At 39.4% G+C, this 23,923-nt stretch overlaps 1 protein-coding gene across 3 annotated transcripts in view; it reads left to right on the top strand.

Annotated features, from left to right (window-relative positions):
* The window catches only part of LOC140204286 (neuronal migration protein doublecortin-like), a 184,914-nt gene that overhangs the window by 131,400 nt on the left and 29,591 nt on the right, over positions 1 to 23,923 (top strand). For 2 of the 3 annotated variants that reach the window (XM_072270875.1, XM_072270877.1), the window contains exons 4-5: positions 14,343 to 14,445; positions 20,558 to 20,596. In XM_072270875.1, coding sequence (XP_072126976.1) covers positions 14,343 to 14,445; positions 20,558 to 20,596 — 142 coding nt within the window. The remainder of the gene's footprint in view (positions 1 to 14,342; positions 14,446 to 20,557; positions 20,597 to 23,923) is intronic. The other variant, XM_072270878.1, reaches the window with a different exon arrangement.

The following is a 23,923-nucleotide window of genomic DNA, read 5'->3' on the forward strand; positions in this document are numbered from 1 at the left end:
ACAAGATGCTGCAGAAGGTTGTAGACTCAGTAATCTCTATCACAGGCACAACCCTCCCACTGTCATGGACGTTGTTGAAATGAAGTGCCTAAAGAAGCCTATACCCTCGTTATCATTATCACTAAGGACCCTCACCATCTGGGACATGCCCTCTTCTCATTTCTCTCATTAGGGAAGAGGTACAGGAGCATGAAGACACACACCCAGCATTTTTTTAGGAACAACTTCTTCACCTCTGCCATCAGATTTCTGAATGATCCTTAAACAATACCTTGTTATTCCTCTGGCATGATTTATTTATTTACTTATTTTTATTGCAACTTACAATGATTAGCTTTGCCTGAACTGTACAGCAGCCACAAAACAACAAATTTCACGACTTATGTCAATGGCAATACTCCTGATTCTGATACTGATTAATTCCTAAGGGGAATACAGTCAGGCACCTTGGAAAAATCCAGGTGTTGTTTGAACGCAGCAGATCCTTGTTGTTTCCTTGACCATATTCTTGCGGCAGAGTCAGACTGTTGTACATCTATCTCTAGTTATGCACAGTCTCCCAGCAGGAACCATGAACGTTACTAAAAGTGTTTTGCGGTGTTCCGATTGCCTGACTAAATGTTGGGTAAATTACTTTGCTCCTGGAGAGATTGTTAAATTTTCCAAAATGTATGGAGTGGAATATTGTTCTTTGCCTCAGCATTCATGAGTTAAGGGTGGCATTAAGGTCAGAGGTTATGTTTCTGGTATCAGTGCGCAAAATTTCCTCTCTAGACTGATAACATAAAGATGATAGCTTCGAAGAAAGTTGATGCCCTGGGAACAGAACCTGTGTAGAGATGATCCTGAAGGGATTGACATAAGACCATAATATTTAGGAGTAGATTTAGACCTCTCAGTTCACTGAGGTTGCTCTGCCATTCAGTAACGGCTAATTAATTTTAACCCCAGTCTTCGGCCTTCTCCCATTGTCCCTTGGCCACTCTAACAGTCAAGAATCTATCAATTTTAGCCTTAAGTACACTGAGTAACTTGCTCTCCATAACACACTGTACCAAAGGATTTCATAGATTTACCACCCTTTGCCTGTCTTTCAGGAACTCTTCATCTCATGTTCTCAATATTTATTGTTTATGGTTGCTTATTTAATTATTTTCTTTCTTTTTGTATTTGCACACAGGTTGTCCACCCTGTTGGGTGCAGTCTTTCGTTGATTCTATTGTGATTATTGGATTTATTGAGTATGTCCATAAGAAAATGAATCTCAGAGCCGCATATGTACTTTGATAATAAATTTACTTTGAACTTTGAAGAAATGTCTCCTCACCTCAGTTTTAAAGAGACATCCATTTATCCTGAGGCTGTGCTCTCAGATCCCTTGGACTGAATGCGGAGAAAGAAAGAAAAGCAGAATTTGTTACTAATGAAAACAAAATATGAAGCAGTCATAACTCGAGAGTGGACAGTAAACGAGTGTGTGTGTGTAGGAGGAGGCAGTGCAGGGGGCTGCAGGTATTCCACTGGGGCATCGGTGCTGCAGTGCAGTGCAGACTTGCACACCTCAGGTGGGGAATCTTCTTATCAAACCTGAAATCGGCAAATCTCAGTGGCCCCATTGAAATAAATGGGAAGAAATAACAGCCGGAAGACATTTAAAAAAATATTTGTTAACTGGTTTTAATGTATTTAATTTGTCTAAGCACATGTGAGTGTATTTAATTCTTTTAATATTACATGTTTTTTAATACTTCCCAGACTTTTTGAAGGCTTGGACGCCAAAGTCATTCAAGAGCATTGAATTACAGTGACAGCTGGTGAGACTGGGAAGAGAGCCTGGTGTGCTGTCACAGACACTCTGTTAGTGTAGCTGGCAGCACAGATATGTTGGGAGCCAGGCTTCCGGGCAAAGACTATATCCAGGACCACTCAGGAAGAACCAAGAACAAATGGCTAGTGATCCAGTGGTCAGTGCACGATCTGTCTGTAGAGGAACATTGAAAACAAAGATTTATAACTTAATTTGCTTTGAATACAGCAGATCAATCTCGGAATTATATGATCAAATGGAGCTCATGGTGTTTGTGCATATATATGGGTGGGAGAGAGATGCTTGGTGATTACAGCTCATGGCAGGAAGTGGAGTGCTGAGGGGTATCTGGTCAGGAAAATCCATTTCCTTTTTTTCATGCTCAGGGAGGAAGCAGGACATGTAAAATAATGAATGGGGTTGGTTATAAAATTGGAATGTTTGTAAAGATTAGTTGACCTTTAGGTGCAATTGCAGCCTCTAACAGTGAACTCCTAATACATCTTATGATATATATAGTTTTAAGCAATCAAGAGAATCATGGCTGATAAGGAAAGATTATTAAGGTTGCTGGGTTAATTTTCCACCGATAAGTTACATTTTCTTTTTCAAGGCGGAGTACCGTATTAAATAAGGGCCGAATACCAGTTTCAAGCAGCTCTGTTTGAAAGAGATTGGAAATTTAACATATCTATTTATATTTTATTTAAAAATTCCTTGCATTCTTCAGCTAGTCTCTGCTTTAGGCAAATAACATGTATAGTGGTTTTTTAGAGGAATGAAAGAGCTGTGCATTCAAATTGGTTTATGCTTACTGTTTTGTTCCTGCTGTTCTATTTTCCAACCACAATTCAAAATTTGGATATCAAAATATTGGCACTTTTTTATAGCATCTGCTTTTCATTACTGTCACAACTTTGTTTTAATCCTGTAAAGAAAACTGAACTGGAATGAACTGGACTGATCTGGGTTTACAGAATGTTGACTAAGTACTATGCAGACATAAAGTCCAAGATTTCCATTGAGCCTGACTAAGCAGAAGTGCTCGACCCCTCAACCAAATAGAGATAAACTTGGAGATTTTTTGAACACAGGATAAGGGATCATTTCAACAGTGCAAATCTCAATCAAAGACATTGACATTTCTCATTATAGGACACACACAATCTATGCCTTTTGTAGATAATAGAAAACCATTTTCAAAGGCATACATTTCTAGCTGCGGTGTTTAAAACCTGCGGTAAAGAGCAGGATTGAATGTATTATAGTTCTGAAAGAGAAAGATACCAGTTAGCAGAGAGTGTAGATGCATTTCAAGCATTGTCATTTTACTGCAAACACTAAACTATTGAAATTTTCATGTACACATTTCTGGTAATGAAGCATTTGGAGATGCAGAAGCATTTTTATTCTCCCTTATTTAACTAAAAAGGTCAAAATCAACATGAAATTATACTCTCCATCTCTGAAGTAAGATTTTTTTCTTTGAATTTCAGTCCAATGATGTAATTATGTTTTTCTGTTTGAAGCAGTTTTCAAAGTTAACAGAAATAGCTGCCACACTGGCTGTGAAACACAAAGGATGCCCTGAAGCAATGTAATGTGCACATATATGCAAGCTGTTCCTTGTTCTCAAAGAATCCAGTAAGAAAAATACACTGAAGCTTTTTTTAATTTTAATAACAGTTTACTTTCAAGAGGCCTGATGATTAAACTCTCACTTTGAAACTGATTAGGATGTTCAAACAGAAAAAAATTGAAGACAGGAATTGAAAAAAAAAGATCTTATATATCCAGCGAGTCAGGCCACAGCTTTGAGAAAAAAAGAAGAGTAAATATTTCAAGTTGAAAACCTTTGGTCAGAACTGCGAAGGAAACAAGAAAAGCTTGTTAAGCTCTATGGAGGGTAAGGGAGGCGCATGTCTCTGACGAGTTAAAATTGGGACAACTAATAGAATAAATGTTGGAACAAGGCAACTGGTTGATGAGTGAAAAGGAGCAATCATCGATGAAGAGCATAGATGAAAGAATGTAGTAGTTGCAAAGTGCAGATCAGGACAATGGTTAGGTCAGGCTGGGCATATCCTCATCTCCCAGAGAGAGGAAAAAAAGGGGGGAATGACAAACAACACAAACAAGCTGAACTAGTATCACAGATGGACACACAAGAGACTGCAGATGCTGAAAATCTAGACTGATACCATCCCGATGAAGGACCTCAACCCAAATCATTGACTATATCTTCTCCACTTCCCTTGGATGCTGCCTGACCTGCTGAGCTCCTCCAGCACCTTTGCCTGTCTATCACAGACGGGTGACCAGTACAGACAGGGGACACAGAGATGTGCATCATTGTTGTATAATGATTGCAAGGAATGTGTTTTTAATTCATTCACAGGATGTGAGCATTGCTAGCTAAGCCATCCTTTATTGCTCACTTCCAATTGCCCCTTGAACTACATGTTCAAAGGCGATTTAACAGAATAGTTAAGAATCAACCAAACTGGGGTCTTAACAGACCAGATCTGCTGGGAAAGCAGATTTCCATGGTCCATTTAAATTTTTGTAATTTCATGGTCACCATACTAACAAAAGCATAAGATATAGGAGCAGAAATCAGCCATTTGGCCCATCGAGTCTGCTCCATTTCATCACAGCTGATCTAATTTTCCTCTCAGTCCCAATCGCCTGTCTTCTTCCTGTATCCCTTCATGTGCCGACCAGTCAGGAATCTCAAGAATGTAGGTGATCCTGTTTTACGTGATTCTCAGATAAATCCTATGAGAGTGAGTCTTACTCCATAACTCAAATTTTTGGGTATTAATTTGTGAAATCTGTAAGGGTAACCTGAATGTTCATAACACGAGAACACCTAAATGTTTTTAAAATAATCCATATTTATTTAAATTTCCCAGCTGAGGCAGTGGGAATTTGAACTCCTCTATCTGAAAAAAACAAAACTTTGTCCAGTATCTTAAAAAGATAACATTCTAGAAAAAATTGGAGCACGTAGCACCCAATTTCCTTGTGCAAATAATACAAAAAATAAACATTTTAGCATGCTTTTAGGTGGAGGTCCCACATATCGGAAGCTGGTCCAGGTACTTCTGGCCACTTGTTAACTCTCTGTTTGTGATGATGTCACAGCACTCATCCCGGCCTGACTGATGGAAATTGTGAAATACTGTAATGGACAATCCACAAGTTGTTAAACAAATACAGTACAGAACTCTGCAGCAACTTGGACTGGTCACTTCTGCACTTATTCATTCTATGAAATGTTATTCTTTATAGTGTTAACTGCAGAACATCCCTGCCGGAGCTATGAGTCCCTGGTTTGCACCGATATAGGGCTGCCTATGATATGGGATCCATTCTATGCTGACAGTCACAGCTGGGGTATGGAGTGCAGTGGGTGTGTCCACATATTCAAGTGTCACTTGTCACCTTTGCTTTCTTAGAACCCCTGACAGTCTTTGCTGCGTTACTGAGACCCTGCCTGAAAGAGATCTTTGAGGACCTCACAGTCTCCCCATGCATCTCAGTGGCTAAGAGACCGCACTGCAAGCCCTGAAGACTGCTGCCATCAACGGATCCTGTCTTAAAACAGGAATCAGTGTGAAAATTAGCCTGACAAGTCTCAAAAGTAAAATATGATTTTCTTTCGGAGGCCCCCTGATTGGGAATTGATGCTAAACAAAGTACCTATTTAGTACACCAAATAAGACTGAAACTCACAGACTCGGCATAAGTGCCTTCTGAAGATTACACATTAAGTCTTTTTAGAAATCTTACATTATTTCATAAGCCATTAACACTGAATTGATAAATGCTTATGTTGCTTTTGAATTTCAAATTCATCGAAGAAACTAAGAGCTTTCAATTGTGCTCGGTTTTAGTGAAAACGTAATTGTAGCCAAGATTGAAATCTCCATTAATGTGTCAAGTAATTTTCATTTTCACTGAAGGTCAGTTTGTTAATTGTGGGCCCAGTAGATTTTGGATTGGCAAACAGCACTTTGTAATTGAGCATCCATTAATAGATGCTTTGCCTTTCCCTCACTGGGCACAGCATTGTTGCCAGAAACTGGCATCTGATTTATTAGCTGTGTATTTTACTATAGAAGAGCATAGATATGCCCAAGGATGGCCACATTAATGGTTTTCATAACCCTCTGAAAGTTACTTTTTGTTTCTGAGGCCCTGTCGTGGTCAAATGGGGAAATAACAGGCAGGGTAGACGAAGGGGAATCGGTGGATGTTATTTACTTGGATTTTCAGAAGGTCTTTCACAAAGTGCCATGCATGAAACTGTTTAACAAGATACGGGCCCATGGTATTACAGGACAGATACTAGCATGGATTGACTTGACTGCCAGAAGGCAAAGAGTGGCTATAAAGGGGGGCTTTTCTGTTTGGCTACTGGTAACTCGTGCTGTTCCACAGAGGTCAGTATTTGGACTGCTTCTTTTCACATTATATGTCAATGATTTGGATGTTAGAATGGATTGCTTTGTGGCCAGGTTTGTGGACAATCCAAAGATAGGTGGAGGGGCAGTTAATGTTGAGGAAATAGGGAGTATTCAGAAGGACCTAGACGGATTAGGAGATTGAGCGAAGAAGCGGCAGATGGAATATAGAGCAGGAAATTGAACTGAATTGCGTAGATTATTTTCTAAAAGGGGAGACAATTCAAAAATCAGATGGCAAAGGGACTTGGAAGTCTTTGTGCAGGATTCCCTAAAGGTTAACTTGCAGGTTGGTTAGTAGTAAGGCAAGCCAATGCAATGCATCAATTTCGAGAGGACAAGAATATAAGAGCTAGGATGTAGTACTGAGGCTTTATAAGGCATTGTTCAGACCGCACTTGGAATATTGTGAGCAGTTTTAGGCCCCTTATCAGAGAAAATATATGCTGGCTTTGGAGAGGGTCTGGAGGAGGTTCACAAGAGTGATCCCGGGAATGGAAGAGTTAACATATGCGGAGTGTTTGATGGCTCTGAATTGAATTGAATTGACATTATTTCTTATATCCTTCACATACGAGGTGTAAAAATCTTTACGTTACATCTCTGTCTAAATGTGCTATGTACAATTTAATACAATTTGTAAAAAAATAGTATGCACAACAGGACAGTCAATAGAACGTAGAAATACAGTTGTGTCAGCATGAATTAAACAGTCTGATGGCCTGGTGGAAGAAGGGCTCTGGGCCCTTATTCACTTGAGTTCAGAAGAATGGGAGGGAGGATATCATTGAAACCTATTGAATATTAAAAGACCCAGATAGAGTGGATGTGGAGAGGATGTTTTGTATAGTGGGGGGAGTCTAGGAACAGAGCGCACAACCTCAGAATCAAGGGACATCCATTCAGAACAGAGATGAGAAGGAATTCCTTTAGCCAGAGAGTGGTGAATCTGTGGAAGTCATTGCCACAGATGGCTGTGAAGGCCAAGTTATTGACTATATTTAAAGTAGAGATTAATTTGTTCTTGAATAGTCAGCGTGTCAAAGGTTATGGAGTGAAGGCAGGAAAATCGAGTTGAGAGGGATAATAAGTCAGCCGTGATGAATGGTGGAGCAGACGCGATGGGCTGAATAGGCTAATTCTGCTCCTGTGTCTTATATGTTCTTAAGTGCAATGGGTATACTTTAAAATGCTCTTGTCCAGCACAGAGCACGTGAATCAAAGCACGTTCAGCCACAGAAGCGCTTTGACAGGCTTCAATGTGAAATGTTAACTCTGTTTTCCTTTCCAAGTTTGTAGTTTAATTATCATTCAACCATACATGAATATAGCCAAACGAAACATTATTCCTCTGGGGCCAAGGTGCAAATCTCAGTACCAGCAGCACATAGCACATAGCATAAATAGCACATATGGTTACAATTTCAGAAAAACATACAGTCACAAATCGAAACAATATATAGCCCAATTTCCTGAGTTGTCCTTGTCCAACTTCCACTGAGCGAACAGCAGAGAGCAGCACCAATGGGAGGGGCCAGCCTCCAGCACAGTACGAAATCCACTGGTACACAGCCGGCTCTGGCATCCCCTTTGCCAGCGACGGCAACAAACGAGTCTGGGTTCCCCCGCCGTCAGTCTCCCCCATGAACCCATGAACCAGGGTTACTATGTTCTATGTTGTCAATGTCCAACGAGGTCCTGCAATCACAATAAAAACATCCAAGACAATTACTCACACTTTTTTGTGGACCACGCACCATCTCAGCACAACAGTATGCAACAAGTCCAGGCAACAATACGAAAATGGTACACAATAAGTTCAGGTCTATCACTATTGAGCAACTCACTGATGGGATAGTCCTGCAGAACTTGATGCTCTTTGTATCCAGCAGTGACTTATGATAGTAAAAGAGACGTACAGGTTAAACAAGTACCTTTGATTGGACCCAGAGTGGCCACTGCATCCAAGCGTGCTGCCATCTTACCGGAAGGTAACACATTGGTTTCCAAGTGAAGGAGCAATTGGAGTGAAATTTTCTTTCCCATTCACAAGCTTGTCTTCTGAGGTATCAATGAATGTGTCTACTATGGAAAAAAAACATATGTGATTGGAACAGATACTCACAAGGCAAGTTTGATGGCAAATACCATGGAGTTGGGAAAAAAAAGGGGATACCAGGCATCAATGTCTATACCAATTCAAACATCCATAGCTAAAATGTTGTCCTCCCAGAACACCATCATGGTGTTCATTCTGAGATTGATCGAATGATTAATCCAATGGTATCTAAAGATGTGAATATTGGAGAATTATGAAGAGGCATGCCAGTTCAGCCTCATTGATTTCTGTAGTATGTACAAAACAGCTTGTTTTACAACTTTTTATGAGTGCTACCTGAGCTGCTGAGTGTTTCCAGCAGATGTGCTTTCTTTTGGATTTCCAGCATCTGAAATCACTTTGGATCTTTTGCTTTATTTGCTGATATTAAAGATTCAAAGTACATTTATTATCAAAGAATGTATAAATTATACACCTTGAAGTTTGTCTGCTTACAGGCAGCCATAAAGCAAATACCCAAATAAACCAATAAAAAAGGCCAAAAACCACGGCACAGAGAAAAAAAATCACACATCATGCAAACACACAGCAGCCGGATCAATTCACAGCCTTGGTGTGCGGAGAAAGGAATAAATATTCACAGGAGAGCAAGCAAAATCAACCTGACCCTAAAGATTAGCTTTTTTTTTTGTCTCGTGTGCAGTGAAACATCAAAACATACAATGAAATGTGTCATTTGCGTCAACGACCAACACAACCTGAAGATGTTCTGAGGGCAGCTCCCAAGTGTTGCCGTGCTTCTGGCACCAACATAGAATGCCCACTACTTACCAATCCTCAACAATATCTCATGGGAATGTGGGAGGAAAGCACAGCAGACGGAAGAAAGCCACACTGTCACAGGGAATATGTATCGACCCTTAAAGACTCTCTTGGCAATTGAACCCTGATGCTGATAACTAATGCTGTAAAGCATTATACTAACCACCACGCTACTGCAGAAGTTTACCACAGAAATAGGCAATGTCTTAGATGAAGACCAACAGTGCTTTAGCATCCAATCTACTTGCCATTGGAATAATAAAGATGCCCTACCCTATTAACACTCTTTAATGTCAATCAGAAGAGAAAATACTGAATTGTGCTTCTACTGCCACTCTATCACTAGGTGAAGAAGAATAGCACAAACTAGAAATAGAAATAATCTTGTATTTAATGGCACTTTGATGAAAAACAAGAAGATGAAAATTCTTCTTCTCACCTCTAATATGACTTGGATGACCGTGGTCTTGTGAACAGAATATTGTGAATTCCACCCAACTCAGGTCATGATAAAATAAGGCTGATATTTCAACAAGAAGAACACTTCAAACATAATTCATTTTCTGGTAAAGTACTTAGTAATATCCTTATTTTTATAATTATAGATTCTGTTGTGGGAGTGTTGCACAGTTGATGGTATGGGTTGGAAGGAGCCATTAAATTGTAGACAATTCAGGCAAATGGAAAAGATTCAAAGATTCACAGTGAAGGAACAGCAGGGTGTCCTCGCAGCCAACAATCAGCACTACACTAAAATTCCCTTTAAAGCAGATTAACTTGTCACCCTCAATGCATTTTTTAGGATGTTGCTGAGTGCAATCAGCAGCTACATATGCTTCCAATAACAAAAATAGTCAAAACTCTTAAGTCCTGTGAATATAGTGAAACATTCTTTAAGTATTTTGTTAAAAACACTGGAGATTCTGCAGATACCAGAAGAGCAACATACAAAATGCAATTGAACATGGCTAGTCAGGCAGCATCTATGGAGGGAAATAAACAGTCAACATTTCGGGCTGATACTCTTCATCAGATGTTTTTCATCAGTATACGTCAGTATTTCAATCATCAATACCGACATTTCATCAGTATTTTGCTTATGGTCTCTTTCTCATCTTCATTGTCCTCTCGCAGTTCTCTAGTATTTCCATGTTCTTAATTGTTGCATAGTATCTGTTGCTTTCTAAACTAATCTATAAATACTGTCTTGTATAAGAAAAAGGATGCCGTAATATATATTGTTAAAATATTGGAAATGATTCCTATAATTCAGCGGTTCCCAGCCATTTTAAATTTCACGAACCAAAACCATTAAGCAAGGGGTCCACGGACCCCAGTTTGGGACCCCCTGCTCTAATTGGATTTTGATCAAATGAATTAGCAAATTACTTTTAGAAGGTATGATTTATTCTTCTCATTGACACTACTGTACTGTACTTTCACTGGAGTTCTGGAAGACCATTGTATGTCTGGATTATTCTCCAGTGGCACAAATTTGGCATGTGTGTATTCCTGGCAATGTTTCTTGATAATGCACAATTTGGCAGCTGTTCTGCTGTTGAAAGCACTTTAGTAAGCTGTCAAGTAAGACAGATGTACTGCAACCACCTGGATAATACACCGGGGTCACAGTATTACAATGAAAGCCATATTACATAGGTCTGGATCAAAATGCTGTAGGACTATAAGCTACTTTCCTTTTTGTACTGGAATCTACAGTAGGTTTTGCTGGAGATAATTTGGACAGGATTATGACTCAAGATACAGGGCATAAGAATTGAATGGCACCTTCTTAAACTGAACTGTGTGAAGTTTTACAGAACAGCCACATATCTAATGGAATAGCCAGAGGGTCCTCTATTATGTAGCCACTCAAGATAAACCTTGACAAGGACTCGTGCCTCCATTTCCAGATCCTTGCAAGTCCACAAAGAGATGAGCAGCTGCCTCGTCCTTAGAGCAGCTGCACCAATATCAACTGATGTTGTGGGTGAGATGACATCTGTACGGAAAAGATTTGATTGACCCTTCTCTCCACAGCCAAGTGAAGACTTGATATTTGTTGGTGACTTCTGACAATGAGATATTCTGCCAAATAGTTTTATCAATCTGCTTGGGAATCCACCCCATATTTTTTAATTTCAAAAATAAACTTTATTCATAAAAATATATACAAGAAATCCAAAAATTTCAAGGTTTTCTTTATATTCTGGGTGGTTCAGTCTATTGATACGCTCAGTGGCCACTTTATTTGTTGACTATACCTGTACATCTGCTTGTTGATGCAAATATCTAATCAAACAGTCATGTAGCCACAACTCAATACTTAAAAGTGTGCAGACCTCACGTTCAAGTTTAATTGTCATACATGAATACTCATGAATGCAGCCCAACGAAAGAGCGTTACTCTGGGGCTAAGGTGCAAAACACAGTACTGACAGTCATTCCTAGCACAAGGCACACATTGCACGTAGAAGAGAACAGTAAAATACAGTCACACGTTTTTTAAAAAAGTAGTCCAAGTATCTGAGAGCATGAATGTTGCAGCGGTCTGGAATCGAATACAATACATCTTGTCTTCTGCTGAGCGAACACTGGGGAGCAGCACTGACTCCAGCATGGATATCGCGCCACACCACACCTGACACTCCTGTGGGGTGTACCGATCCTGGTGCTTCTCTCCTGGGCTGCTGTAAACAGGCAACACCATGGTATGAGGCCTAGTCCTCGCAACAACCAAGGCCATGCGGATCCCCTCGCTGTTCGCCAATAAAACAGTGAGTCGGACTTGCAGCATTCTACTTTACCAATACCCAAAAGGGTCTTCTGATCACACGAAAAGTGACTAAGACAATCACTTACTGTTAGACTGCAGACCGCCTTTGCGCACTGATACCTCTCTGCGCAGGCAGAAGCATAATCCATACCAAGTTCAGCTCCTTCATTTTCTGCACCAACGAGCAACTCGCTGACGGGGTAGGCCTGCAATGCTTTAAGATCTTAATGTCTAGCAGGTCATTATGTTTAAACAAATATGTTTAAAAAAGACAATAATACCTTTGGTTGGCCCTGTAGAAGCCACTTCAACTGAGCTTGCTGCCATCTTACCAGAAGACATAGTCAAAATGTTCAGTTGTTTTTCAGACCAAACATTAGAAAACACTGAACATTAAGTGACTTTGACTGTGGAATGGTTGTTGATGTCAGATGGGGTAGTTTGAGTATCTCAAATACTGCTAATCTTCTGGAATTTTCATGCACAACGGTCTCTAGTTTACAAAGAATGGGGTGAAAAACAAAACCCATCCAGTGGGCAGCAGTTCTGTGGGTAAAAATGCCTTGTTAATGAGAGAAGTCAGAAGAGAACGACCAGTCTGGTTCAAGCTGACAGGAAGGCAGCAGTAGCTCAAATACCCATGGTTTACAACAGTGATGTACAAAAGAGCGTCTCCAAATGCTCAACATACCAAATCAAGTACTTGGGCTACAGCAACAGAAGACCACACCCAGTTCCTTTACCTAATAAAGTGGCTACTGATTGTATGTTATCTGGTCTATACATTTATGTTGTTGGCACATCTGATGTACAAGGCACCAGTGCCACCTGTGGCCCCTCTGGACAATACAAACTTTTGGTATTTTGAGAGCCTTTTACCAGGGCTTAGCCCCTCAATATTTAGTGGCAGTAGTACTCTAGACTTCAGTTCCTGCCCACAAAGCCGTTGTGTTGATAAATGAAGTTTCAGTCATTCCTCAGCCTGGAATATGCCATCAAGGGCAATCCTTTACAAACATCTCGTTGTCCTAGAAGACCAGCATGTTTTGGGCAGACGAAAGCTTGCTATTACTGAGTTGATGATCTTGCAGCAGTACATGATGTTTGTTTTGGTATGCATCCCTGGGAACAGCCCACGGATCAGAGATCAACTGTTATGCAGCTGCCTGGTTGAACCTCAGTAAAGACCCTTGCGTCCTTTCCAGACCTTTGCAAATCCACAGCCCACAAAGCCATGGGCAGTCAACTCATACTCATCACAGCTAACTCAAGGGCAATATGCATAGGGAATCCTACGTCCTGGGTTGAATATTCATGAGTCACATACTGACATGCAGTGTAATTTCCCCCAGCAGCCACAAATGATTATACAACTACACTTATACCATGATGGTTTGGTAGTGAATGAAGTCACCAGTTCATTCTCCCTCAGTTACCTCATCTGTTAGATAATTTGTAATACAAATTAACTCCCTGGTAGACGTTCTCATTTATGTACTGCAGTGCTGCAGAATTGAATTGCATTAATTTGGCTCCATCTTTATGTCAGATTCTTCTTATTTGCATAAAATTAATGCAGATTTTTGTTTAGGGTGTAATTTGATGGACAACTTTTAATCAATTTCCATGTATGTGGATCTCTGTAGCTTCCTGCAGTCAGTGTGACACCTGGTTCATTTTGTTTTGTCTTGATTATACTTCCTTGTTGTATTTCCCCAGATTTAGTCAATAAAATAATATTATACCTGTACTCGGCACAATGACAATAAAGTTGAATCTAATCTAATTTTAGTTTCTCCTACTGACGTGCAAGCTTAATGCTTTTGAATAATTATCCAAATTTATGCACCCAGTCTTTGTAGGATTCAAAGCACATTTACTATTAAAGTATGTATGAAGAATATGGTCCTGAAATTCATCTTCCAAAGAACACAAAAATATAAAGAAATAGGAGCAGGAGAAGGCCACTCAGCCCTTTGAGCCTATGCCACCATTCCATATGATCATATTTGATCAGCTACATTGAATCATTTTTCTGCTATTGAATGGAATGAGTAACTGAAAATCTTTGACAATTAACTGTATTGAGACTACAGCCTGTGTCCTTCAGTACCACATTTCTGACCTAGTGCTTACTGGAACTCTGCTAAATGGTATTACACAGGAGAATGTGAGGTCTGTGCCTCTGTTTTTCTTCACAATCCAAAACCATAACGAAGATCAGCGAATATTTAGAGATTGATTCTATCTCATCCTGCTTTTCCTTTTAGCAGCAGCTTAATGCTCATCCTGTGGTCTTGTATCATGAGCAGAGTGAACAAGGCTTATGGAAGGGCTGAACACAATGGAATATTGCCTGTCATTACAATTCCGCGATAATGTTAATGGATTATTGTTTGCCTTCTACAGGTGTCATGTCTGCAAGACTTTTTTGGAGATGATGATGTGTTCATAGCTTGCGGTCCAGAAAAGTTTCGATATGCCCAGGATGACTTTTCACTGGATGAAAATGGTAAGCACAATATGGATTAAGTAACTTACTAACGAATATTGAATCTTTTAGCCCCAAGAACTTATGTTTGGAATCATACACACCAAATCGTTTAAGTGAAATGTTTCCCAAGATGAACCGACCAAAAGTTAAATGACTTCCTACAACTATTGTATTTCAATATTCCATGGAAGAGGCTTTTATTAGTTGGGCAGCCTGGCTGTAAGACTGCACACACAAAGACATTACTTAGACAAAGCAGACAGTAGAAGCACCATTCTGAACCAGTTTGGAATTGGTAAGAAACTACATCTTTTCTATCTTCTAAAGGACTTTTAAATTGGTTGGGAACATCATCCTATTTATTGGGTGGTCATGAATTCAGCATATTCAGTGTGGGTTGGAGAATGACACCCTTCCCCTAAACAGTTCCCTCTCGTGCAAAAAAAAAACACCACAAGAGATACTGCAGATGCTGGAAATGCCTGAGCAATGTGCACAAAATGCTGGAGGAACTCAGCAAGTCAGGCAGCATCTATGGAGGGGAATAATCAGACAATGTTTCAGTCTAAACTCCTTCATTGGGACCGGAGGGTATGGGGCAGAAGCACGAATAAGGTGGGGAGGAGAGAAAGGAGTACAAGCTTGGAAGGTGATAGGTGAAGTAAAGTGAGTGGGTGGGGGAGGGTTTGAAGTAAGAGTCTAGGAGGTGATGGGTGGAAGAAGTAAAGAGCTGAAGAAGAAAGAATCTGATAGGAGAGGACAGTGAACCATGGATGAAAAGGAATGAGGAAGGAAACTAGATGGAGACTTTTGATGAACATCTGAAATTGTTAGAAATACTTGGTGGGTCAGCCAGCAATTGAAGAGAGAGAAACCGAGCTAATGTTTTAGGTGGATGAAATTTAGTCAGAACTAAGAAAAGTTAGGAAACAAACACAATTTGTTACAAAGAAAACGAGTTACAGAGGGAAGAAAGGGATAGCATGTCAACCAAGAAAGACAGATACAAAGGTGTGATGAGGAATGATGGAGAGAGAGAGTGAAAACGTGCTGAGACAGTGAAATGCAATTACAGCAAATCTAAAATTGAAGAGATTGCTGGAAACACTCAGCATCTATGGAGAGAGAAGCACAACATGAGAAAATCTGCAGATGCTGGAAATCCAAAGCAACACATACAAAATGCTAGAGGAACTCTGCAGGCCAGGCAACATCTGTGGAAAAGAATAGATCTCGGCCTGAAATCTCTACTGTTTGCTCTTTTCCATAGATGCTGCCTGGTCTGTTGAGTTCCTCCAGCATTTTGTGTCTGTCACTATGAATAGAGAAGCTTCAGTTAGCATTATAATTCGATGAACTTTCACCACAGCTGGCCAAAGCTGACACAACTGGAAAGGCTGCATGTCTGAAATTATTAAATCTGACGTGGAGAGCTGGTCTAGAACTCGAGAGATGAGGACAAATTGATGTTGGGCTCTGTTGAAACACAGTAGGAAGTCAAATTTAGAGAGAACAGAGAGGGATTGGGATGGAGAATTAATGTAACAAGTAACTAGAAAATCAGGGTTATCATTGACGGATTGACCTAAAGTCGCCATATGGTCAATGCTTGGTTTCTTGACTGTCGACGAGACCACATCATGACTAGGCAGTAATAGTTCGGCATGGACTATATGTGCCAAAGGGCCTGATTCCATGTTATATTGCTCTGTAACTCTAAGTATTACATGCAGTACACTAATTTGGAAGAAACATGAGTAGATCACTGATATGGCTGGAAACTATATTTGGACACCTGGATGGGAGAAAGGGAAGAGGCAAAGGAAAAGGTTCTGAATCTGCTTGCAGTTTTATGGGAGGTGTCTGTGACAAGGGAAACACCTGCAGGAGGAGGTGAAAGAAGGAAGCAGAGTCACAGAGGAAAAGGGCCTTTCAGCATGCAGGAAAGGGAGAGGAGACTGGTGTGACATCACTTTGAATATGCTAAAAGATATTAGAGGTGAGCTGTTGAATGTGAAAGGTGAGAAAGATAAACACCAGGAGAACTCCAGCCTTATGGGTGGGAAGGTGAAAGCAGCGGTATGAAAAATGGAAGAGTTACAATTAAACTTTAGTGGCAGGGAGGGAATAACGAGAAGGAAGACATCTCAGAAGCACAGTCTTTTATCTCACTGTTTTGCTATTGCACTTATTTCTCGCTACTTTATCCTCATTCATCCCCTGTTTACTTCACCGACAACAGTGGTTAAACCTTCACCGCACTCCCTACGCTGGCGCCATAGGTATTAGGTCAATCATTTTCTCAAATTTGTTGCCCTTTAGTTGACATCCTGTTCTTCAATCTGCCTCTCTCCTCTATCTAAACATGTTAGATTTTTAACATTTCTAGGTATTGCTGAAAGGTGATGGACTTGAAGTGTTGTTTTTTCCACAGACGCTCCCTGACCTGATGAGCATTTCCAGCATTTTCTTCTTCTTTATTTTTCTTTCCAAAGCTTTTTATCCATGTTCATTAATAAAAACTTGCCTCTTTATCCTTTCTTTCAATGAAAATTCATAGATTAACTAAGATAAGCCAGCCAGAAACTTAAAAATTCACGCCTCATATCTTTTGAAGGGAAGTCTGTGCTTTCACTGAAATTAATAGTCAGTTCTGTCTTTAGAATGTCTCAAGCCCTTGTTTTCTTATTTGGTCAACTTTCGGAAGACCAGGCTGAAATCCCACCTGCTCAATGTTCTCTCTACAACATGCCTTTTGTTCTGAGAATGGGTTATGTTTATTGACATCCTAATTGTTGTCTTCTTTAATGGTTATCATCTTCATTTCTGAACAGCGCATCGCTCCCTGAAATCCTCATCTTCCTTATTCATTTAGGAAGAAAGCCGTTCAGACACGGGCAGGGTCCCATGATTAAGGAAAGGGACAACAGAGACTACATCCAGAGCAAGTGAACTCTCCATCTTATAACCTCTTATACCTCCTCTTATAACCCACAACATCTCTCTTATCCAATTTTATCTTCACTATTTTGAAGTCAAGTGGAGAATTCCCTCACTTTTCAGCTGCCTATTAATAACACCGCTCAATCAAATGTTTTCCAATCAAATATTTCATTGTTCTTTGGACTCAAAATCACTAAAAGTACAAATCATGGTGCTTTACTCCCGCATATGATGCAGTGTTTTTAAGCTTCTGGCACGGCAACTCTAATCACTTGAGAACTTTAATATGAAAAAGCGCTAAGAACTTTAGTTTTATGACATCTTCGGGCAAATGCTCCATAAAAAGTTTCCTGAGTTTTTAAATGATTATTATTACATGTCATGTTTTGATTAACCTTTCTTATTACTTCCGAACAATGTGATTAGCTTGTGAAGTTGAATTTAAAATGTATTTTGAAAATAGCCTTATTTTCTGTATTTATTTTATTAGTAGATATAGATTAACACTGTGTTAATTTACTGTTTTGTTTTGCCATGTGTTCATATTCTTGGTTTGTTCAAAACCTTGCTTTGAAATTGAGTATCTTATTTTAAGAGTTAGGTAATTATTAATGAACTCAAACAAACAGAGACATTGTGACTGATAGCTACAAGACAACTACTTTACCTAGAATATGATGGTATATTGTTCATACATTCACTTAACAATGTTTTGGAATGTGGTTAAAAATTGCAGGTAAACAAAATTTTCTTCTATTGTTCACCCTTTGCACCATTTAGTTCCGTTGCCCGAGCTGACATGCTTAAGCAGATTGAATAACTGCATTTGTTTTTTTTCGCTCAGAATACACAAAGGTGTTGTGGAGTGCAATGCCAAATATTATAGAATGTGTGTCCATAACATTAGTCTCATTTAAAGGTACAGAGGGCACAGCCTCAGCATAGAGGGACATCCTGTGGAAGTTGCGGTAAGGCAAGGGTTAAAGACAATATCCAGGCAAGGATAGCCTGGGGCAGTTGTAGAGAAATGAGAGCTTTGAAATGAGACCATCAGAGGCACCACTGCTTACTACAAACTTGTTACACGGAGGTGACTGCGGCAAAGTGTACTCAAGCCAGACAAGAGAGGCCTCTGGACTGAGAATTTTCTAGAAAGGTCTTCATAAAGCAGAGTGCCCCTTGACACAACAGGGGGTGCCAGAGATAGACCAGATAAGAATAACAGAAGAATGTGAAACATACCAGTAACCAAGGGATAATTGTCTTTACTAACTTCAAATTATCATCAGCTGTCCACTTGAAGTTTCAATTGAATTTTGACATCTCTATTGGCTTTACTAACTTCAAGATATCATTGGCTGTCAATTTGCTTTCAGCACTTCTATTGTGAATGCCAATTGATCTTGCAAGTAAGGAGTTCAAACAGATATAATTTACCAAATAAGGCTATTCTGTATTAAAAATGGCATGTTTTCTGTCTTGTCTTGAGAACAGTGTGGGTGACAGGGGCCCATGCTGTTCTCCTTGTGCAGAAGTAAAATGAACAGAATGTTTGAGACATAAGAGAGCCTGTGTTCTGGACCCAGTTATTTTAGTTATCCTATTTTATTTTATTATTGGCAACAACAGTCCCTTTAGAATGGAGATGAGGATTTTTTTTAATAGCCAGAGGGTGCTGAATCTGTGAAGTATATTGCCACAGATGGCTATGGAGGCCAAGTCATTGGGTATATTTAAAGAGGAGGTTGATAGGTTCTTGATTAGTAAGGGCATCAAAGGCTACTGGGAGAAGGCAGGAGAACAGAGTTGAGTAGGATAATAAATCAGCCATGATGGAATGGTCAAATGGACAAATTCTGCTCCTATGTCTTATGGTCTTAACAGGAACAAAGTCTCATAGAAAGCATGAGCCAATTGTGTCATCATTTGTGCAGTTCTTGGGAAGCAATAATGATCATTGTCATCTGCGATGTTCATTTTGCACCCATAGTTCACAATGTTCATGGTATTAGGTTGCAGATCAAAAGAGAACTTGATAATCAAGTGGAGTGGGAAAGTATTTAATTGGATTTGGTGCTGCTCATAAGGCAAGACACAAGAGTAAAATGAAAGTTTCCAAGGACTTGTTCTGAATTGTTTTGAGTAGTGGGGAATCTTCAATTGATGGGCTAGTTTTCTAAGTTTGGATTTAGTAGACAAATCCCCCTGGCATTCAGTGTGGATTAAGTACATGACCATGAATATTAATTTCCTTGCACAATGAATGATTATATGTGGGAAATGATGTATAAGCTCAGTGCTTAGCCAAAATATTCTTGTTGACTTGGAACATCAAGGAAATGAGGATGGATGAAGCTGAGATACTGACGGAAGTACATGTTGCAAATTAAAAGCTTCTAACTGCTGCACATTTGTTTCTAAACCAGCCAGTATTTTACTGTTGATAAATGTTTTCTCTAAATGTCTGCCTGTGTACTTTAGTTTTCTCATTTTAAATGATAAAAATTAAACTGTTTAGAAAGTCAGTTCAGCCATTTCTGCACAAAACATATTAATCCAGGGAATTTAAATCAATTCTATCAGTGACTTGATTAGATGGAAAAATCTGCTCTCAAATATGCTCAAAGAGCACTTAATGCTTCAGTAATTGGAAAAAAGTAGCAGGATCTACCAGGAACACTGGTGCGCTGCTTTTCTATTGCGTTAGTGATGACTAGAGGTACAATGCCATCTAATAGTTACATATTGCTCAGGACTTAGGCATATGGAGCAGCGTATTGTGAGTCTTAAATACTGTTGGATCCACAATTTTGGGAACTTCACAGTTGTTCAAACCCGTTTTATAGGGATAATGCCATTTGCTTAACTGATTTCCATGTCTATAAATGTGTCATTAAGTTTCAGGAATGCAAAGTCCTAGTAAAAAATATTTATACAGAATATTGCTTGTGGAGAGATCTTTATCTTAAACTAGATTAAAGGTGACGTAATGTTTAAAATGTTATTAAATATGTTAGGTAAAATAATATTTTACTTATGAGGCGATAAAAGATTGAAACCGAAATTATCAGAAACATAGTTGAGACAGAAATATCCCCTAGGAGGAAATAATAAAATAATCTTGAGGAAATGGTTCAGAGTTTGCTAGGTGTTTTAACTCTCTGATTAAAACTTTTTACTCTCCAAGAGGTGCACAGAAGTCGGACGATGGGAGGTTTTGATGTTGGTAAGTAAAGGATTCACTGGTGAAAAATTTTCAGCAGCAGAAATGTTTGCAATATTGGGGGATGGATTTGTGCAGAAAAGTTAGTAACTTAATAGGCATTCTAATAAAACTGACTGCAGAAGTGATTTAGCCAACAACCTTCTGTACAGTTCGTTTTCAAACGACTCGATAATCTGAGAGCTTTACTCTTTCTGTTAATGTTCAGTTTTTGCCCAGTCTCATTGATTAACTGTTAACTATATCTTTTGAAGGTCCCAGTTACTTTTTTATCTTGCAGATTTACATTTGACCAGCCTCCCCTTTTAAAATTCAATTATTTATGTCCTTTTATTAGTGGTTCTTCAAAATGCCCTTCTGTCAAATGCTGCTGTCACCTCTGGTCGATATTTGAATTTGGATTCTGTCTTTCTTTGATTTTTGTTTGCTTTCCTTTTCCCTTTATATTAACTTCTTTGATTGAATATGCAACACATTACTTTCTCTTCAGTTCTTGTTTAATCATATACCAAGTTTAGACACAGTTCATGCCTCTTGGACCAGGAACTAGCTCTGTAAGATTGTGCCCAGACTCCTATTTCTTGACTTAGCTTGAGGACTCAGAATGCATTGCCTGACTTGCCATGCCATTTTGGAATGTATTAAGAAGCAGATAAGACTGAATAACTTTTAGCTTAAAGATTAGAAAGAGGTGTTATCATATACAACATTTGGTAAAACTGAAAAATCTGGTAAACATTATTAAAAATTACAACTTGCATGTTACTATGCACTGAAGTTACATAGTTACATTTCTGCAAATTTAATACAATAGTTGCGCACACAAGTCTAACTTAGCCATCAGATCTTGGAAAGGGGGCACAGTAACAAAGCAATTAGCATAACACAATCACAGTGCCAGCGACCGATTGGGGTTCAGTTCTATCACACTCTGTGAGGAGCTTGTACATTCCCTCTGTGACTGTGTTGGTTTCCTCCTACATTCCAAAGATGTATGAGTTAGTAGCTATTTGGTCAAAGAGGTAGCACAGGCTTGTCGGGCCGAAGGGCCTGTTACTATGCTTTGCCTCTAAATAAAAAAATAAATACCTTCCCTTCTTCTAGCCATAGCACATGTCATCAAACTGAAAGGGACATTTGCATTCAATATATCTCACTGCGACTTTATAAATTTTTATCTATAATACAATTAGACACAAACTTCAATGCAGTTTATCAGCCTCGGGCAAAAATCTCTCAAACAGGTTGTCTGAGCTTCATGCACTAGCAACCAAATACTTCAAAATGCTGCTTTCTGATGATTTGCCAGTAATATTCCACTGATTAGAAAATCTAGTTCATATCAAGGTCAGACAGTTTTATTTCAAACTAGCAGTCACTTAGTTCCTCTGTTAGTACAGCTACTCTGCACTGATCCATTTTGTAAGGAACACTGAGATATGCAGCAGCCTCTTACTAAAGCAACCTCTGATTGTGATACATATCCTGGTACCATATATATAGTCCCTGGCTGCCTTTTAGTAGAGAAATCACATAAAAGTACCCTTGCTTTCATGCATCCCTTAGTGAAGTGTCCATTTTACTGCTCTGAAGAATGTCCAAGAGAGAGGTTCTGGTTTAATCTAATGAAAAACAGATGAGCCAATCTCTCCTCAAATGCATTGTGAGCAGTTTTGGGCTCCTTATCTAAGAAAAGCTGTGTTGGAATTAGAGAGGGTTCACGAGAATGACTCTAGATGAAAGAGTAAACCTATAAGGGGCGTTTGATGGCTCTGGACCTGTACTCGCTAGAATTTAGAAGAATTAGAGGGGGGGGATCTTATTGTAACGTATCGAATATTGAAAGGCCTAGATAGAGTGGAATTGGAGAGGATGTTTCCTATTGTGGGTGAGTCTAGGACCAGAGGACACAGATAGAGAGGAAGTGGAGAGGATGTTTCCTATTGTGGGGGAGTCTAGAACCAGAGGACGCAGCCTCAGAATAGAGGGACGTCCCTTTAGAACAGAGATGAGGAGGATTTCTTTTAGCCGGAGTGTGGTGATTTGTGGAATTCATTGCCATAGATGGCTGTGGAGGCCAAATCACTGGGTATATTTAAAGCAATGGTTAATAGGCTCTTGATTTGTAAGGGTGTCAACAGTTACAGGGACAAGGCGAGAGAATGGGATTGCGAGGGATAATAAATCAGCCATGGTGGAAGAGTACAGTAGACAAGTTGGGCCAAATTGCCTAATTCCATTCCTGCTGAATATCTTATGGTTTTATGGCAAGGTACTTTGCTTTATGGATTGTGAGACGTCTTAACAGGTAAGGTGGTCAGAATTAATGGTAGTTGCATGCATTTAGTAGGAAAAGGCTCATTAAACTATCTTATTTATTTTCTTTTCCTTTCTGTTTATCTATCCAGTTTCTCTTAATTGGTTAAAAGCATTGTTGGAAGTGTCAGAATTTATTAACCATCCCCAATTGCATTGAGAAGGCATGACATTTGTCAAGAAATTTGCTGTTTTGTGGCACCAATGCAGTACAAAACATAAAAATTGCTTTAAGTTACAAAAATAAATAACCAGTGCAAAAGATGAATAATGTGGTAGAGTTCATGGATGCAGGTACCACTCAGAAATCCCTTGGGGAAGAGGAGAAATCCCTTCTTAAAACATCGAGTGTAGGTCTTCAGGATCCCGTACATCCTTTCCAAAAATAGTAACGCGAAGCATCTTGAACCATCACAATCATTCTGATGAAGATACCCTTACCTGAAATTTTAGGATCAGAGTTTTAGAGGGATACAGCATAGAAATAGGCCTAATGGCCCATTGAGTCAATGCCAACCATCAACCACCTAGTTACACTAATCCTATATTGTGAGGTAATGTTGCAACTCTATGTGAGACCACACTTCAAATATTGTGTTCATTTCTGGTGCCTTTTATTAGAAGAAGCATGTGCAGAATTTAGACAGGGTTCGGAGGAGATTTACCAGGATGCTGCCTGGATTAGAGAGCATGTCTTATGAGAATAGGTTGAGTGAGCTAGGAATTTTCTCTTAAAGTAGCTCCTGAAATTATCATCGTGAATTCAGGAGAAATTTGCTAGCCTTAGAATGATAGGACTGGTATTCTAGTTGAGGACATAAGAGAGCATTTAAGATGAGGGTAAAGAAGGAAAACAGGAATTGATGTCAAATTTGATAAAATTAGGTGAAGTAGGGCGGACAGACTCAAGTAGAGGATAAGGACAGCACAGACCTGGTGGGCTGTTCAAGCTGCTCTTCAATATTATCACAGAAACGAGCAGCTTTTGTGATTGCTGGGACAGCCGAGTGCAAT

This window comes from Mobula birostris, chromosome 10, assembly GCF_030028105.1.
Source record: "Mobula birostris isolate sMobBir1 chromosome 10, sMobBir1.hap1, whole genome shotgun sequence".
NCBI lineage: Eukaryota > Metazoa > Chordata > Chondrichthyes > Myliobatiformes > Myliobatidae > Mobula > Mobula birostris.